General features: G+C 39.1%; 2 protein-coding genes across 4 annotated transcripts; both read right to left on the bottom strand.

Annotated features, from left to right (window-relative positions):
* Positions 1 to 4257: 4257 nt before the first annotated feature.
* map6b (microtubule-associated protein 6b) lies at positions 4258 to 12586 on the bottom strand. Of its 3 annotated transcripts, XM_034700886.1 has the most exons (5): positions 12193 to 12586; positions 11321 to 12086; positions 9595 to 9808; positions 9141 to 9186; positions 5983 to 6052 (listed from the first exon to the last, which is right to left on the bottom strand). In XM_034700886.1, exons 2-5 carry the CDS (start codon positions 12064 to 12066, stop codon positions 6045 to 6047), a joined length of 1014 nt encoding a protein of 337 aa, XP_034556777.1. In that variant the 5' UTR covers positions 12067 to 12086; positions 12193 to 12586; the 3' UTR covers positions 5983 to 6044. The 3 variants fall into 3 exon arrangements, with proteins under 3 accessions (XP_034556778.1, XP_034556776.1, XP_034556777.1); XM_034700887.1 differs by lacking the exon at positions 9141 to 9186 and adding an exon at positions 8386 to 8434 and having other exon boundaries at positions 4258 to 6052; positions 11321 to 12586; XM_034700885.1 differs by lacking the exon at positions 9141 to 9186 and having other exon boundaries at positions 4258 to 6052; positions 12193 to 12580.
* A 205-nt stretch (positions 12587 to 12791) lies between these two features.
* On the bottom strand, positions 12792 to 18450 carry thap12b (THAP domain containing 12b). Its single transcript, XM_034700884.1, has 5 exons — positions 18141 to 18450; positions 16327 to 16447; positions 16114 to 16221; positions 15975 to 16011; positions 12792 to 15859 (listed from the first exon to the last, which is right to left on the bottom strand). Exons 1-5 carry the CDS (start codon positions 18227 to 18229, stop codon positions 13908 to 13910), a joined length of 2307 nt encoding a protein of 768 aa, XP_034556775.1. The 5' UTR covers positions 18230 to 18450; the 3' UTR covers positions 12792 to 13907.
* Between the last annotated feature and the right edge of the window lie 1248 nt (positions 18451 to 19698).

Raw genomic sequence — 19698 nt, 5'->3', positions numbered from 1 at the left:
ACAGGCAGTATTAAAAATGATTCAGTTGTGACAGGTTGACATGGTGTGATTATAGTTGGTAATGACAGATAAAGCAATAAATAAAATAAATATGGGTATGTTTTATGACCGTGAGTTGTAGTAAACAGTATTAATGTAATATAACATAATATAATATAGCAAGATAATTATATAATATTATATATTATAATGCCAGCAGCAGTCAAGAATGTCAGTTCAGGATGAGATGATGGGGTGCGACAGAAAGAGCAGGGATCTGTTCATAGGGGGGCAGGGAATATTCAATTATCCAAATTATCCTGATACACATTTTTTTTAAATTTAATTTTAACTCCATTACTAACCATTTAAATCAAGATTTAGTCCATTGGAGTTCTTTAATTCTCACAGATCATGGTTCAATGAGGATAACTAATTTTGCATTCAAATTGATGTTAAAACTCTTTTTAATGTACACTAGAAAGCCCCACATATAAAAACAATAGCTTTACATCAGGGGTGTCAAACATGCGGCCCGTGGGCCAAAACCGGCCCACCAGAGGTTCCAATCCGGCCCGGTGGGATGACTTTGCAAAGTGAAAAAATTACAGAGAAGACATTAACTGCAATTTTTCAATAAAAGTAACTACTATTTCAAATTTGTTCTCTGAGGGTCACATAAAATCAAAGTGCTGACTGAGCACACCTGAACAGCACTTTTTTCCAGGACTTTTTTCCTCAAAGTGAGAAAATAGATGACTTGCTGTTTGCATAATCTGGTTCAGACTCATGCAGACTTTTAGAGCACTATAAGATGACCCACTAACTACTAACACTAGCATTACACCCCTGCATACAACACTGTCCAACAAGCAAACTGTCCCTGCTGGAACTGAGGGGTCCAAAATAGTCAACTTTACCTTCTTCATTATTATTATCTCTGTTCTTTTGATGTAAACATTACACTCTGTGTCAGCTGAATGGGTAACCTGTGTGTTTGATGTGTTCGCAGCAGGCTTCAGGGCTTAAAGAGTAAAATATTCGGCCCACTGTGAGACTCATCATTGCAAAAGATACAACAGCTGTTGTAGAAAGATAGTTCATGAAATGTGAACATTTTCAGAATTTACTTGTACTTTTTTGCACTAAAACAAAATGGAATACTTTAGAGTTGTTGTTGTTTATAGGTTATTATGTTATGATTTTACTGGTCTGGCCCACTTCAGATCAACTTGGGCTGTATGTGGCCCCTGAACTGAAATGAGTTTGACGCCCCTGCTTTAAATAACATAGATTTGTGTTTATTTTATTTTACATTTTGATTTTCCTTTTTATGAAGTGATGTTGATAAATTAACACAACACCTCTTCTGTCCCATGCTGCCCAGATTTTTATGCTGCATTTAGCTGGTTTGGAAGGCAGATATGACCTGCAACATAACAGGAGGGTTAAAGATAGCTACAATAACCACCCCTCTACTTTCTAGAGCAATTAAGCTGAGCATTTCATCTAAAGGTGATACCATTAATTATTCAGTTATATTTAGAAAACAAGCTTTGTTATCCCGAGATAATGAGAAAACGAGTCAAATAAGTCGAAAACTGAGTCAATGTATGCATCCATGTCTGCTTAAGGCTTCAGCACAAAAGGAAATTTTACCTTCACAATTTAATATTAATTTTGAATAATGCCAACAGGTAATTTACTTATCTATCAGTTTTCTTTTTGAGTCTCTGATTTGTCTGATATGCATCTTCTTGTGAGTCAGAATCAGTTCTAAAACGTGTTCTGTTTTGTCATGTCTTTTTCAGATTATTCTTCCCCCTTTCTTTCTATACCTTTATATCTTCAGTTCTGTACCTCAATCATTCTCTTCATTGGTAAGATCTAGATGTTCCAGCAGGATGTGAGGTAATAAATGCATGGAGGAATCATCAATCCGATGAAGGGCTTAAAATACAATATAGACTTGCCATAAAAAGGGTTCTTCAAGACTGTATACCATGCCTGTATTATTTTGCAAATTATGTGTGTATCCATTGTCTTGTATTGTCCATCCAAGGTTTCTATTGTGTTGTATCGTTGTTTAAATAAAGACCTTCATCCGCCTCTCACAGGATTCAGGTCCACATGATGCTTTGAGGTTGTGCAACTGATCCTAACCACTAGAGGTCATGATTTGCTGACTATCAGCACCAAGCTGTGCTGTGTCTTGCGTGTCTAAGAAATATAATATTTTCATGAGGGTGCATGTTTTTAAATGTGAAGTCAGTACAGCTCAAACCAAGACATGCAGTATGTGGTGAAAGGAACACTGCAGGTGTAGAAAGAGCCATACAGGTTGTGGTACACATTTATGTAAACAATGTCTTTCATTTGTGTGTCAGTTAATAATCTGGAGTAGACACACAATCTAGCAACTCCTATGTGAAGTCTGTTTGTTCACTGGCTTGACATTTGCTACATTCATTCAATTTTTTTTCACAAAAATAAGTCAACTGAAAGAGTTTTTGTTACAGTAGTTATCTTTTATTTTTGGCTATAAATTCTTCTTTGTCTTTTGCCTTGACATGACGAAAATTGACTGAGTTTCATACACAGTCGAACAAGTGTATGATATATTTCTTGTACCATTCAACACAATAAAATTAGCTGTGCAGGCAAGACTGTTACCAGCCAGACAAGTCTTTTAAGGGGGGGGGACTGAGCTTAGGCAGCTCCAGTGCCATCGCTGATCTGTTATTCAATATTTCATGCTGCTCTGCAAACATAAGGGCCCATAACAACTGAATTATTCATGCAGTTTTATGTCAGGATGACTGATTCACAGGAAAATGACAATCAGCAACCAAAAGCTAGTAAGTGAATCAAATGTACAATGATCAAATCATGTTTCCATTTTAAATCTGACCCTCGTTATATTAAGATTCATTTTTGTGCGAAGATGTAAACATTTTGCATCTCTGAAGTGCTCTCTTATGTGCAAGAAAAATCAGAGAGCACAATCCAGGGATGACATCTCATATGAAATCCATTTGGATGACTCAAAATGTTCAGAGAAGTTTGAGTATTACATGTTTGTTTTTTTTGCTGAACCCAACAACCTAACTATTAAAAAAAAAAAAAAAAAAAATGACACACTTTGCTTACTTTGGCCTGCAGGAGTGCTGTTGGAGTACAACTTAGGCCTGGAAATGGATTCCCTCATGTTTCTTGGGAAATAACAGAATTGTATCAAAAAACTGATGACAAAAGCAAATATTAGGAACTCAGTATTATTTTAATGTAATTAAATCCTCTTTTACAAAAAATCATAATCCAGTTATTTCCTTGTTTTCTTGTTACGTTGTTATCTAAGAATATTTATACAGAGAGCATGACAATGCATTTTTTTTTTATTCAGCTGCCTTTGTGCCCTAGATACATTCTGACTTGTCTGAACACCCCAAGAAACCCTTTAACTGTAGTGGCTTCTTGTTATTTATATAATATTAGGTAATATCAGCTTGTATTATGTCTTTTTTCAGAACACTTGAATGAAAATCAAGGCCATTCTACTGGGCAAAGGTTTGAAATATCTGAAACATAGTGAATTATAAAAACAACAGCAAACATATAGTTAGAACCTTTTAAATATGACAGTTTGGTGAAACTAATCAGGATAAATCATTAATAACTCTGCTTTTTCACTCTGACATATATATAAATGTGTGATACATCTGTATTTATCAAATAAACATTTAGTTGTGAATAGAATACCTAAGATAAATGAAATCAGTCCTTATTTAGCAATGGAAGGCTAATGCAGCAACTGCAAAAATATATTTATTGGAAATATGATATATCTATTACAATGTTACTAAACTACATGATAAAAACTACAAATCAAAAAGTTATTATGGGTTACCAGTTTGTCCTGGTATTAAAATGTGTGCCCCATGCACAGAGGCTTCAGTCCTTGTTGCACAGGATTCTGGTTTGACTCCCAGTCACACCCTTTGCTGCATGTCATCCCTCGCTCTATACTTCTGACAATTCCTGTCTTCCTTCATCTGTCTTATCTAATTAAGTCAAAAATGCTCCAACATAACCTAAAACAACCAAACAACAACAACAAGACAAATTATTCTCATTGAAGAACATCTTTTGGAACATTCTGCAAGTCAAAAGGAATACTTCTGTCAGATGAAGGGTGTTGATGGTGCAATACTGTAATTGAATTTCAAACATACACTACAACAAAACACTGATGCCTAACACAAAGGAAACACAATTCAGTATTCTTTATCATCATTTTATTCAGAGTTCATTCAGAGCAAGCTGAGAATACAAGCACAATATCACAACATGTCTACAGTGGTATGACATTGTCATATCATCACTTCACCGTGGCCCAACGTCACACGCAGTCCAAACCAGACAGCATAAACAACGAGAGATTTAGCACCAGAGTGTTTGAGTGCATAGCAGCACGTCTAGTGGTCGGGTCAGACTTGATGCTAGCAGGCAGCAGGCTGTAGAGGTCACACACAGAAATTCTCTCATTCACTCACGCAGAGGCTAAAACTGGAAGCAGACTTTACGGTGGGTAATGCTCTCACACACTGCAGCCACGCCGGCTGCTAAGGGCATCACTGGAGACAAATGTGTTAACATCCAGAGAGGGAAGGCTTTTGAGAACATTTTAGTAAAAACATCTCATGTCACGCTCATAATGAACACATGTGATTTGCGCAATTTCATACAGCAGCACTTTTGATAGCTGAACTATGAGTCCTGGCCATTCCTTGTCCTTTCTTCACCTGGAGAGATCAGCCTGTTCAGAGTGGGAATTACTGAATAAATACGAGAAGTTCTGGGCTAATAAGCACAACTACAACATCACTGCTCAGAGGAGAGGATGGAGTACGTCACAAAATACTGAGTCATTGTAAAATCTGCAGTTTTGCCTTAAAATCAAAGGAGATGACCTTCACTTAAGACTGCCAGAAATGTGTTTGTGGGTGAAACCATATTGCTGGTGTGTTTGATTTTTAGCTTTTACAGCCACTAGACTATGATTTTACTCAGTGTATGTACTTTTCAGTGTGACCAGGATCTAGAACTACACATGCATTATAATTGACAGGGTCTCGCCCCTCTACATTTATCTTAAATGGCTCAATTTACAAGCTAACATGTGACTGTGACATGTAGTCTGCCTAAATGTTGCTACTCAACCAAAAACAGGGTCCTGCATGCAAGCTGTAGCAATTATATTACAGTTCATTTGGTTTCTTAGCAACCAAACTGATGAAACCAGATATCATCCAGAACAATGAAATGAAAACCAGGACCATACAGCGGAGGCACTGTAACCAGGAAACGCAAACAGATTTTGCACTTAACAAAATCCCTCGTGTGATACAGTCTCAGAGAAAAAAAGCATCTCTTTAACGTTTTATACAATCATTTTAATATTAATCTGAATTATTCATTCAGACACAAGTAAAAATGCCCTTTCATACACACACTGCATGTGTACTGATGGCTCTTTTTTATGAGGCCAAACGCAACTCATATAAATAATGTGCAAATTATGTGCTCAATAATATAAAGCGGTTCTGTGCATCAAAATACAAGAAATCACACTTTCACACATTAACACACACACACACACACACACACACGCTCACACTCACCGTTTACAGTGAAATTATTTGCATTATTCTAAAAGCTCAACATCAGTGCCCGTTTGAAGGTGAACATTATATGACAGTCAGCAAAAACAACAGGTCAGAAAACAAACCAAAGGGAAGAAGTTTGACTATTTCGTCACGTAGCCTTTTGATCAAACACGTTACAGTGTTGACATTATCTACGTTTACTGCTTCGCTTCAGCCAGTCTGTTGCTGATCTCCTTGCTCTTCTTCGTCACGGCTCCCTCTGGTTTGGGTTCTGCGGCGGCCGGAGATGTTTTCTTCTTTGCTGACTGGGAACTGGCAAGCATCTTCTCTTTTGATTTTTTCACCATCTTCCCTGTTGTTGTTGTCGGGGTCTTTTTTGGTTTGGGGCGAGACACTGGTTTATCCGCCTAAAGGAGAAGAGAAGCATAGATATAACACCTTTCAAAATTAGCACATTAACTTTCATCCATATCAAAGATTGTTTGCTATTTTGGGATTTGCATTTGTTTGCTTTCTTGTGAAGAGTTAAAAAGATCAATTCCACTCTCACAACTTTCCATTAAACATAAAATTGTGGTCACATTAGATTAGCTTAGCTGCGGGTCTTTGGGTTTTCTGACACTAGGCTCTTACACACCGCCACTTCAAGGCGGGATATTTACGGCCCTGTCACGCCTTGTCTGAATTATGTAAAGCAAGGAGGTTTGGTGGGACGGAGCCATACCACTTCTGTTCCTCCTTCAGAGGTTGTCACAGGGGTGTAATGTTGGGAAGACAGTGGCGATGTGTAATACCTGAACAGGCAAGGCAGGACAGCATTGCATTTGTGTGTGTGTATGTGTATGTGTGTGTGTGTGCGTGTGTGTGTGTGTGTGTGTGTGTGTGTGTGTGTGAGTGTGTGTGCCTCTCGTACCACCACAATGCTACAGTGCAGTCTAACATCACACAATGGAATGCCAATATTACGTCGCTTCAGTGCTCAAAGTCCAGGTACAAAGTGACAGCTGAACTTTGTTATGGCACGGCTGCAGAACTGCAATGTGTAAAGGGCTTCAAACTTTTTTCTTACTGGGAACGGTGACTTCCTGGAAACTTCCATCAACAGCTGCTAGCTGTAGCTATATTTTGAGCATCAAATGTAAGATGGGTACAATCTTCTAAATCTCAACAAAATAGCAAATAAGTGCATTTCAACATTTCCTTAATCTGTGGAGACTAAGTCATGTCAAAGTCCCTTTTTAGCATGCAATACATACCTTTTGGATCCAGTTACTCTATAAAATGACAGTGCAAATGACACCATATGCTAAAGGTGATATTTGCATTATGTGGTTAGTGCAATGAAGATTAAAAACAATTAGACAGCACAAAAGGTGACTTTGTGCCAAAACCTTAAGGAACAGTGGTTCGTGCAGCTTCCCATTAAAACAAATTTTTAATGAAAGCATAATAAACAAAGGTTTATATTAGTATATGATGTTAGTTGCTTATGCTTTAAAGATTTTAATGTTTTTTGCAAACATTAAACCATGGACTGAAAGTGTTGGAAAACTACTGATGACTTCAGAACCAGCCGTGTGACTAACAGGATTGCTGGTTCAATTTCCAGCACTGATAGGAAAAATGTGAGTGCAGAGACCAAAGGTCTCTAAAGCAAGGCAAATCTTCATCTGCCTGAGCTGCCACAACAATGCAAAAACAGCAAAACTTCTGGATTGGCTCCAAAATGTTTAATTTGTGTAAATGAGATGGTTTACAGCAAAAAAGTTGCAAACATGCTCAACTTTAGCTGAAGAAATAAACCTTAAAAAATGTATATTTTAGAGAGGAACAACGTTTCTATAGTCTGACAAAAAAGACAAAAGGCTCAGTTTTTCTAAATGTAAGGATGTTGAGTTAGAAAATTGTCATACAGACAGTAAATGTGAAACAAGGCGGAATGATTCTGTTACAGGATAATGTACTGTATAACCCAAAAGGGCACTCTGCACCACGACACAGTCCAGTTAAGATTCAAAATATCTTCCAATTATCAGAACTCAGAGTTGATTACCATGGCTGCATCACACTTACTGAGACTACGTTTATAAACTACAGGATGAAAGGATGACATCATCTGCATACAGTGTTACCAAAAGTTCACTGCACCATTTCATATTGCTATTGGCATATTATACTGTGGCTCTTAAACGGCTTGCCTGCAGTCATATTCATGATGAGTCTATTATGTGCAGCCGTAAAAAAGGACATACAGAAGATGATATTTTATCTGATATAGCAAAAAATGCTTCACCAAAATAGAGTGCAAACTACACAGAGCTATTCAACAATTAGCTTATTAAATTAGAAAACCTTTGAATCCCTCTGAGTCATTCTGTTGTGTTTCATTTCTTATATGTTAGCTTGTTATCATCTAAACTGTATTGTTTGTTTTATTTATAAATGAGTCCACCTTCATGCATAAGCCTGTAGAATCTGCATGGTCAGGTTTTGAAACCACTAATCTGCACAAAGGGTTGAAGGTGATGCAGGCTTAGAGGTGGGCGAAAAGTGAAGATGTGGCCGATACTTTTTTTTTTTGCAGGATTGCATCTGGCAGCTGGGTGATACATGTGACTGTGGCTCACACTGGCCAAGGCGCATACTATGTGTGTGTGCATGTGTGTGTACAGTATGCAGGTTTGGGTTTGATCAATCTGAGGTTAGCCTCCATGCCTTCTATAAGAAACAGAGAACACACCTGACTACAGCGGATTTAGAACAGAGCTGCTCTCAGTCTCTGAGAAGTCCTACAAGAATGAGAGAGGAAGTGGCCATATGAAAACACTACAGACACATTATTTAGCAATTTATGTCCAAACTGCTGATGGCATGCCAAACACACTGTGTTATATATTACATTATATTATATCATATATATTACATACAAGTCTATGTAAAGAACATTTTCCAATGAAGGCCTGCTTAAAAATGTGTTGAAGTCACTTTTTTCTATGATTTAAAATTGGATTTTTATCATACATTTCCAAACTGGTGCAATAAATATCAGTCTGAAAGTTATAATGTAATTATGATAAGGTTTTACAAAAAATGAAAATTGGAATAACAATTTGCTACCTACCTACGTCGTGCTTGTTTATTCTTCATTTGAACCTGCTTTGAAAGTAATCAGATCATATAATGGCCCATAATGAGCCGCTAACAATAACAGTTCAGTTGGGTTTAGGCATCCAAACTTAAGCTTCCTAGTTAGGTTAAGAAAACAAGTTTACAAATCAAATATGGAGTGAAGTCATGAAAAACACATTTTCATTATTTAAGATAACTTAGCTTTGACTTTGGGTCCCACACAGGACATGAATCCTAATATCCATTGTCTGAAATTTCTGGGTTTCTTTTGACAGATCCTTCTGCCTAAACCACCTCCTGAAATGGACTTCATTCCTCTTTACTCTTTGGACTTATAACTATGCTTTTCTCAAGAGGCAAAATCACCTTGATAGCTGATATGAGGAGGCGGAGTGGGAATTTCACATCTAGACTTTTGAATGACAAATGAAGACAGACATTTAATGGACTAGTAGCACCCAAATACAAAAAATACTGTTGCAGATTGGCTCTTAAAATGTTTTCCTGGCTGAGTTGTAAACATCATTGAATAATAACACACATGACCAAGGCTATCGTTTAAAATGACTCAACACTGTGATATGCATGTATTTTAATGGTGTTTAATTAGACTGAGAACCAATCAGCTGCCAGTAGGGCACTGTGCAGATTGTGTTCAGAGTGTAAAATAAAGAAATACTAAGATAGAAGCACTGCCAAGTTTGAAACAAGGTTTAACTGACAGTGTGATAAAATATGGGTTTACTTGGTCTATATACTAGTTTAACTGTCAATTATTACTGCATTTAAATGTGTGATCTGTGTGTGGACATGCTCTCACCTTAGTGGGTTCCTTGCCGGGCTCACTGTACAGGCTGCGTATCCTCCTGCGCTCCAACGCCTTGTTGTCAGCGGGCTGGGCCTTCACCTGCTCCCCCTTGTATGTGGCACTGTAGCTGGTTTCCAGACTGGTCTCCTCCACTGGGGGTTTATACTGAGATGGAGCTTTGATGGGCTTTACTGGTTTCACATCCTTGTATGCTTTAAACTCAGTCCTAAACATAGAAGTGGTAAAACAAAAAAATAAAAGCCAGAGAGGTTTTATTTTACTCAGAATAAATGGACAACTTGGCGTTTTAGTTACTGAGCTATTTTGATGTTTAAATTTCTGCTTAAGAAATACACTATGAGTTGACTGCCTATCAACGGAGTTCTTTATAAATCTGTGAAGTCCAAATAAAAAAATATAGACCAAATGTTTCAGTTCTGGAATAAATTAAGATTGCATTTTATGTATTGTCTTTCATGACACATATAAACTTTATGACAGTGTTGGTACTGGTAATGCTGAAATAAATACACATTTTCAACAAGTTTGTTGATCAAAATTTGAATATTTGAAGAAGTTTTCTCCTGTTAATTGATTACAGTCTTCATACTGCCCGGTTCCTGTGTAAAATAACGACTGATACACATCACCAGAGGCAGCTATCTAAATGCAATCGATACACAGTGTTAAACACTTTATAGGACTTGCTCGTATTTCAGCTTTGTTTGACAGTGAGAGACTTATATACTAGCTTTTTAGCATCGTATGTGTTAATGTATGAGTTTGAGCTATTTAAGTACTGGCATGAAAGCATATGTTTTTTTTTTTTTAATCCAACTGGGCAGACTTCTGCTCTCAAGCTTCATGGACTTTGAAAGCACAGTTGATAATAACTAAAGTTTTTGTTCTAATAACTAACTCTCAAAATGTTGGGTGCATTTGTCTGTTAGTTATATTTTGCAATTTGAAATTAAGAAAATACTATTTGAGATATTTTTTTAGATAATAAACTTGCAACTTGCCTGTTTCACCAAACAGATATTAAATCATAGCTTAAATATAAAGTCACGTGGCTTTTCTTTGGGTTTCATATCACCTTGTATTTTAATTCTAACAAATCATTTTGTAACTCTGCTTTAATACCTGGCACATTTAGTTTCTCGGTTGGTAAACTTAAATTTGGTGTAAGATTTTCCTACAAACAAAAAGAGGATAATATAGGTCACTAGAGCAGCGTACATTAACTTTAATATTTCAGAGGGGCAGACTGAAGCCACTGAGTCTTGTTAGCTTGCATTTATTATGCACCCCAGTTTAATTTGGAGGAAGCCTGAGCTGAGAAACCATGTTAAGACACATGATTACATTCAGACCCTTTTACAGGCTCAATGATGGGCTGCAGCATTAATTTGATAGTACTCTTAGGGAGGACGAAGCTGAAAAAAAAATCAATAGTGCAACCTTTATCATGTGGCTATATCAGTTTGCTCTAGAGATGAGTGGAGATTGTAACAAGAGAGAGCATGCAGTGCCAAATTTCCCTTGATAATATTGAAACGATGTATAAGTGGACATAGTAGTAGAACACACAGGGGCTACTATAATGGTAGTTTGTAGGGCGCACTTGAATGCAGCAGAGATGATTTATTGAACACACTGTAAAGTCACAGGAAAGTCAAATACACAATACTTTTTTATTCAATTCATTAAGAATAAATACTGGTTTTCACGCACTTACCTGTAGCTGCTAGAAGTCGTCATAACCTCTTTGATCTGCCTGTTTAAAGCGTCTGCAGCTGCTCTGCCTTTCCTCTGCTCGGCGCTCGTTGCTTCTGCCGAAACTTGTCCCTCCGTCTTCTCCACACTTTGTCTCTCTGCTGACTTTTCCCTCTTCACGCTCTTCTTCGTCACCTCTTTCACTTTTTCTTGAATTTTCTCCTCGATCTCGCTCTTCTCCACGCCGCTCTCGGCCTCGGCATGCTCCATCTTACCGCTTCCTGCGCTTCGCTCAGGGACACCAGAGGATGTAGCAGTGGGGCTGGGTTTGGGGATCCAGGGGTGGTCGTGTTTCTTAGGTATAGGCCAGGGCTTGTAATCCTTCTGATACTGAGTTTCATTATTGAACGGAGCCGCAGAGCGTTGGTACTCGTTCCTGGGTTTGCAGCTGGGTTCGGGGCGCACTTTCCACGCCTTGTAGTCTTGGCGCATGACGGACGCAGTAGAGCCATCTTTCCCCGCTGCGGCACCCGTCGCGGGCGGTGCCTTCCCTGCCGCCTCCTGCTGCTCGCCGCCGGGATGAGGCTCGGTTTCTATGGCAATGGCTCCGGCCCTCTTCAGCCTCGGCTGCGGGTGATGGGGAAGATGATGCACGTCGGCCACGTCCGAGTATTTGGTGAAAACCAAAGGCACCGCGATGTCCGCTTTGTCCAGCTCGGTCCAAAAGCGGTTGATGCAGCAAGCACGCGTAATGCACGGCCAAGCCATGATGAATGAGTGCTAGGAGGCTGATAGGAAGAAGATGCACAGAAAAGAAGCTCTGAATCAGGTAGAAACGTGTCAATGAACGTCTTACTCACGACTTCGAAGACTTGCTAGTGCTCGCTCCCTCACCCTGCACCATCAGATTCTGTCCAGTCAGGGTTCCTTTAGCTTTATGTAATTCTCTGTTGAGTATCCCTCACTGGCAGTACTGAAAGTGGAGCCCCCACGCTTCCCTGGCTCCCTCCTCCTGCAGGCTGTTTGTCCTTATAGGAAGTTTTAAATGGACTTCGGGGGGCTGTGCCGTGGTGTGTACATTGCTGTCTGGTTTGCGCATCAAAGCGACCCCACCCACATTTGTGTGATGCCCGGGGTCTGCACCGGGAGTGTGCACGCTGAACTATCACCTGAGCTCGTCACAGTCTGGCCAGCAAAGAAGGAGGGGACACATTTAACCCGTGAGCTGCCATGTCAGGACATGTCACTAAGACAAAAGATTTTGGAGCAGCTTCTCGTGGAATCAGCTGCGGGAAATGGCCGATAATGAAACTGATAGAAAGAAAAAAAAAATAGGTACCAATGATTCAAAGTGCAACAATGAAACATTTTACTTTCGTCTCATCTCAATCTTTTATTTCTATTTGAAGGTGTTTACTAAAGTAGATGCTTCCAAAAGTTATGAAGCTATGATATACAACTGAAGACAATAACATTGCAAAGAAGCAGTCCCATCCTTTTGCAACTTTTACCATTTTATTTTACAAAACTAAAAAACAGACTGTAAATGGAAGTTTTCTGGAAAATCACACAATTTTCTGAACAATTCTGGTCTCACAAAACACAACATTAAGAGATTTGTTGTCTTTTTTTTTTCAGCAAATGCCTCATCAGTAATTTCCTTCTTTTGAACACAAACATTTTGATCACATATATTTCAATCACAAAGAACCAAAAAAATCATTGAGACCCTTTAACTACCAATAACACCTCAAAACAATACAAAAATGGCTTCTCTTCATGAGTTGAGGGATACTGCTGATGCTGGTGTAACTGCTCCCTCTTGTGCCCCTCCTGCCTCACAGTCAGTGAAGAGGAATCAATGAACCGAATGAACTCTCTGGGAATAGTAACTTGGAACTTGTCTTCATTGTATGGTTTGAATTAAACACACACAATAAAGAGTAGCTCAGTGGATGTTGATGTTTGGTTAATTCCACACCTTTATTGAAAAAATATGACCAATGCATGTAAAAGAAAAACTGGCTTCAACATTCTTTCCCACAATCATCACAAGGAGGTTTTTGAACAAATCCAGCCTTGATACTGCCCCCCATTCTTGGACTTTGTTGTGGTGTTTCCATTCTCCCAAGACACTGAGCTATTATTCAATTCAACTACTTTTTTCCAAAATACTACATACTTATTTACAGTGCAAGTTGGAGTTAATTTTACAACATACAAAAAGAACAGTGGTAAAGGATTTGTTTTTGAAAACCAGGGATGACAAAAATTGTATCAGGTATCTCTTTACTGCAGAGGAGTTTTCTGAAGTTATGAGATACTTCAGAATTATGAGAAGTTCCCAAGCAATCTGCATTTTTTTCTAAATTTACAAGATATTTATCCCAGAATTTAAAAAAAAGGTGATTCTGAATACTGAAGCAGATTTTTTTTTGTAAAAGCTTTAGTCAGAATTCTGAGATACCAGGTATCTCCTTGATTCAGAAAAGTATCTTTCCTCTTCCTTAAGGGAATGTTTTCTTGCTTTACAGGTGTATTAAAAGGATTACTGTATATGCTTATGGGCACAAACATCAATATGTACATGAGGGTCAGTCATTTTCTCCTCATTTCATTTCTGCATCTCCCTCAGCCACTCCTTCAGCTTCAGCCTCAACCACTCCTTCAGCTTCAGCCTCAGCCACTCCTTCAGCTTCAGTCTCAGCTTCAGCTTCATCCTCAGAATATATTCTGCAATATTTGTCCACCATCACGTCCAAGTCATGTTTGACATGAGTGTTAATGTTGAGCATCGCAAGACTTTTGTTCCACTGCTTGGCGGGCATGTTGCAAAGATAAGCCTGCAGCCGCTCGCTTGCTGTGTTGCTCCTGTTGTCCTCGAGTTTCAGCACAGGCAGGGTGGACAGCACCTTGAGGAAGGAGTTCACGTTGGGAAAGAACTTCACGTCCGGCAGTTGGAGGGTTTCGTGAATGGTGGTGGGCAGGCGAACCTCTTTGCCCCGGTGCTTCCACTTGATTCTCCAGCAGTGGAGCTCTGCGGGGAGCGTGTCAGGGTTTGGGAGGTCGTTGCGGTACACGTCTGCGTAGTTCTCCTCTGTGGTGTTGAACTTCATTTGGCCCATGACAGCTGGGACCAGGGAGAGGCACTTTAGAGCTTTGAGGTTGGTCTCAGAGAACATGTCCTCTACTTCCTGCATGATGCCGTGGATGACTGGGACAGTCACATACTCCTTATAATACGCTTCTGTTTGGTTTTCTCCCACATCGGCTGCACGCTGCTTCCGTAGGAACAACCTTGGTACCGTTACAGGGATCTCCATTGCATTGGCCACACTCACAGCCTCCTCAAACCAGAACTCATGGTAGACATCAATGTTGTCATTGACCTCGTTCAGTGAATGCAGCACCGCAGTTAGACTGTTTGCAGCAAAAAACACATCAAGCGTTTCCCCCTGAAGATTCCTCCCAAAGGCTCTGGTGAATGTGAGAACATTCTTCAGGATGACGATGGTGACGACAATCTCAAAATCAGCAAGAGTTTCTGAGATTGCGTATGCATCTGCTGTAGTAGCATTAGAAAACTTTCCTTCTTCATTTTCCCAGATGCTGTCCATGCACAGCAGCAGTGGAGGCAACATGTCTAGAAGCACATCAAAAGCGCTGTGCTGCTCTGTCCATCCTGACACACAGGCTTGTCTCAGCGCTGTTATCTTCTCTTCATTTTTCTGGTAGTGAGTAAAGATGGCCCTCTCTAGCTCATCCTGGGTAAAAGGGACATCAAAGAATGCACCAATCCTCCGCAGAGTCTCCATTACGACTTGGACATTGGGAAAAGGCAGATTGTTTGTCAGGTGGATATTCAAGGCCATATGAGAACAAGGCATATGCAGTGCAAGAGGATACTTCTCCAAAAGTAACACCGCAACAGCTTTCATCTTGGTTGTGGAGGTACCAGTGGCTTTGTGGGCCTGACCGCGGCAGTCCTCCATGCTAAGACTCCAACGGTCAGTCAGCTGTGTCTCCAGTCTCTCTACCAGTGCAGCCTCATCACCTTCAAAAGACATAAAGTCCAAAAACTCTTCCCGCAGAACGTTCTGTTGATTCACATAGCGTAAAAAAAGAGGCAGGTGCTTCTCGTTGGCAAAATCAATGAGGTCACCTGTCACCAGGGAGAAGAAGCGACTCTCTCGCACCTCCATCAGCATCTCCTCCCTCACTGTGTTCTCACAGATGTCCAGGAGCTGGCTCTGCTGGGTTTCAGACAGGTATTCTGTGTTCACAGCTGTTGCCTCAAAGCGTTTCCTCAGAGCTACATCTCCAGCGTTTATCCTGTAATCCAAGAGGGCCTGGAAGTTGTTGGGTCCAGCTTCAGACGCTTTATCGCCCACCAAGGGGATGCTTTGTTTTCCTAACATGACCACAACCTCAAACAAGGACCTCAGATATTCACGAAACTCCCTCTCCTCCGTGGACAACTGAGGTTCATCCTCGTTAGTACTTGTGCCATCTTCAACCGATGCATCTTTTTTGGAAACGAGCTGTTCAATAGAAGATGCCACTGGAGGTAAACAAAACAAAAATGAGTGCATCTGTGATAAATAAGTTCCTTTATTATGAATGCAAAGAAAATGTTTTCTTATTTACGTATTTTTATTTGACATTAATGTACTTACATCTTCTTTCTTTAATCTTCCGTATATCTTCTTCAGTCTGAAATTAAAAATGGAAGTTGATTAAAAAAACAGACAAAAAAGGGCCAAATTGTCTTTTGTCACAGGTGCATCTGACATAACATTAAAAGGTGTTCCTTACGAGTTCTTTTATCCGCTTGCGATGCCTTGTATGAGGATTTTTGAGATGGCTTGTCAGATCAAATATTGTTGGAATGGCTGTATCTTTCAACACAGTCCTGTAGGGGCTCTGGAAATAAATGAACTCAAATAAGCACATTTGGGAGACTCATGTTTTTGTTAACTAAGTGGAAACTTTCTGTCAGGCTAATGGTAAGAACCGTATGACACTTACTGTTTTGCACACCATAGCAGGGTCAAAGTGTTTGGCACATAATCTGTAGTGCTTGTTAAGCTGATCTGCTGTCTTCGCCTCAAGATCTGCTCTGCGGCAGTTCTCTACCCAGATTCTGCATCTGAAAAAAGCAGCATAAATTAAAATGGATATATGATATTTGAAAAAAATTCCATATGCATCTTAAAAGTTAGAGTGGTATAGACCAGGGGTTCCCAAAATGTGGTTCGGAACCCCCTGGGGGATCGTGAGATGTCTTTGAGAATTTTTCTTTTTACAGTTATCTAGAATTAGTACATTTTACCCATTAAAGTAAAAAATATGGATGAAATTAGTTGCTAAACTTGAAATAAAACCTTGAAAATAGAAAATGTGATGAGTTATCTGCCTTTCTTTGTTGCCAGATGACCCCTACGTTTAGGGTTAGTGAACAGTTAATTTTAGCAGACTAGACTACTGTAATGGGGTCTTTACAGGACTCTCTAAAAAGTCCATCAGACGGCTGCAGCTCATACAGAATGCTGCTGCTCGAGTCCTAACAAGGACCAAAAAAGTAGACCACATCACTCCAGTTCTTAGATCCCTACACTGGCTTCCTGTCTGTCAGAGAATAGACTTTAAAATCCTGCTGATGGTTTATAAAGCACTGAATGGTTTAGGCCCAAAATACATTGCTGATCTGCTGTTACTGTATGAACCACCTCGACCTCTGAGGTCATCAGGTACTGGTCTGCTTTCAGTCTTGAGAGTCAGAACGAAACATGGTGAAGCAGCGTTCGGTCATTATGCACCACATATCTGGAACACACTCCCTGAAAGCTGCAGGTCTGCTCCAACTCTCACCTCTTTTAAATCAAAGATTAAGACTTTTTTATTTGTCACTGCCTTCCTATCTTAGCTCATTTTAACCCACTTTAAATGCAAATTTTAATGTAATTTTTAATATATTTCTAATTTTCCTTTTCTTTTCTGTTTTATTATATTTGCCATTTTAATTGTGTTATTGTATGTCTGTCTGAATGTTTCCAATGCTTTTAATGTTTTAATGTAGAGCACATTGAGTTGCCCTCTTGTATGAAATGCGCTATACAAATAAAGCTGCCTTGCCTTGCCTAATTATCAAAAGCATCAGTAGCAGTAGAAACACAGCCACATGCTCATATAGATAGGCTGATTGACTGCAGACAAGCTAAATAAAGACACATTAAATCACTTTGAGAGATAGTGGGGTTCGCAAGTTTTTGGCACCGGTATTTTAGGGGTCACAGGCTGAAAAGTTTGGGAACCCCTGGCGTAGACTACTGTCCCTTAAACTTTCTAATACTTCTCCAAGCCTTTAAAGCAATGTCAATCATAAACAAAAGAGCTCTTTGAATATGAAGATCTGCAATAAATTACTGAAAACTTGAGAATTCTATTTTATTACTAATGGCAAAATGTTTCATATCTGCAGAATCCATTCAATCAAAACATTTGCATGACAAAAAATAAATACTGATATCTAGAAGTGAGCTCAATGAAGAAAAGCACTGATGTGAGACAAAAACACTCCAGTTAAAACAGCTGTGCATTACTTAGCTTCAATATTTGATTACAAATTTTCATAAGATGATTACTTATACTAATATAAGTAATATAATAAGTATACTAATTTACAATAATAAAGCTATTGAAAAGTGGGGGGGGGGAATCCTGCAATTCACTTAAAACGTGGGACTAAGTTGTCAAGGTTTCTCAGTCATGTTTGTGCCTATCAGTTAAACAGAAGTGATTTGTTTTGATCGACAAGTATAACAATATTTATGATGCCTTACCTCTCAGGATCTCGTGGAAATCGAAAAAATGCCAAATCTGACTGTGTACTCTTCCGTGTACAGTTCGGGGCCGCGCAAAAATTTGGCATTGTGTAGGCTAAGTGGTTAGCTTTGTTAAGTTAGCTTGCTATAGCCTAATCATCGACTTGCACACTTGTAGATAATGTATATGGTTGTATTGATTAAGTCTGATGTGTGTCTATAAACAGCTACAACACAGTGTTCACTGTATTAAACTGCAAAGTCTCAACGGTTGAGTTTGGGGACGATTGTGTTGCAAGATAACATCCCGCCCACAAAACAACTGATTGGACAAAGCTCAACAATGAGGAAGAACGATTGGTCAACTGTGCTTCACCCATACAACCCATCGACCAATCTGAGGAGAGCGTCCATATTTCTTCTTCGTCATAAGTAAATGCAGATACGGCAGTTCCTTAATGTGCAACACTGCCCTCTGCTGGCTGTGTTACAACCGTACAACAAGGATAGTAGAGATGGGATTTATGGCTCTTTGAAGGGAACCGGATCTGGAGGAGCCGTTCTTTTCAAAGAGCCGTTCAAAAGAGTGGCTCTTTGGCTCATTGTTATATTTATTTATTTTTTAGAAGTCAACCAGGGGTAACTTTTTATCAAGGAAACAATCACACCCTGGACACAAATTCTTAAAACTCCTCCCCTCCGGCAGGTGCTACAGATCACTGTGCGCCAAAACAACCCACCATAAGAACAGTTTCTTCCCCCAGGCTGTCACTCTGATGAACACTAAACCATAACAGTGTCATACCTGTTGGATCAATACTCTGTAAATATACATGTAAATACACAATGCAACAATTCTCCCAGCAGAATTTCATTTTTCTATTTTTTTATTATTTAACTACTATTTTTTTTAATGTAAAAACTACCTCTGCTACTCACCACTGTACTATTATCATTTTATTTTAGCCTGTACATATTAGTCATGCCTATATGTTGTTCCTTTGTATTTAAAGCTGATGTTATTGTTATTATATATATATTTTTTATTTGTATGTCTTATTCTTATGCCTTGTATAAAGAGAGCACAGTTTACCAAAGTCAAATTCCTTATGTGTTCAAGCATACCTGGCCAATAAAGCTGATTCTGATTCTGATTCTGATCACTGGTAGCAGTTATAAGATAAGATTTGGATCAGAATAATTCAAACTTACACATCCCACCATTATATATACTCTATTGGTGGGAATTATTCTGAAATATTGATTATAATTTCATTTGGCATTGTAAACATTCCATAAGATGATGCCATATCCCCATGCTTCTACAGTGAGATCACTATTTTGAATTTTCCCTCACCTAAATAACTACGAAAACTACGCAGGTTACAGATAACTTCCATTAAAAACAACTTCACTGTAAAAATGTTCCACACAAGAATATTTTAACAATACAGAAAAAAATGTAAAAATAAATGCTAAGAATAAATATATATATATATGTGTGTGTGTGTGTGTGTGTGTGTGTAAGGTAGTAGCCTAAAAAGGCCACAAGGTGTCCCTGTTTAGCTGTTTATTG

This window comes from Notolabrus celidotus, chromosome 14 (genome assembly GCF_009762535.1).
Source record: "Notolabrus celidotus isolate fNotCel1 chromosome 14, fNotCel1.pri, whole genome shotgun sequence".
Classification (NCBI taxonomy): Eukaryota; Metazoa; Chordata; class Actinopteri; order Labriformes; family Labridae; genus Notolabrus; species Notolabrus celidotus.
Note: the sequence above shows the minus strand (reverse complement) of the source record. Positions and strands in the feature narration are given on the sequence as shown.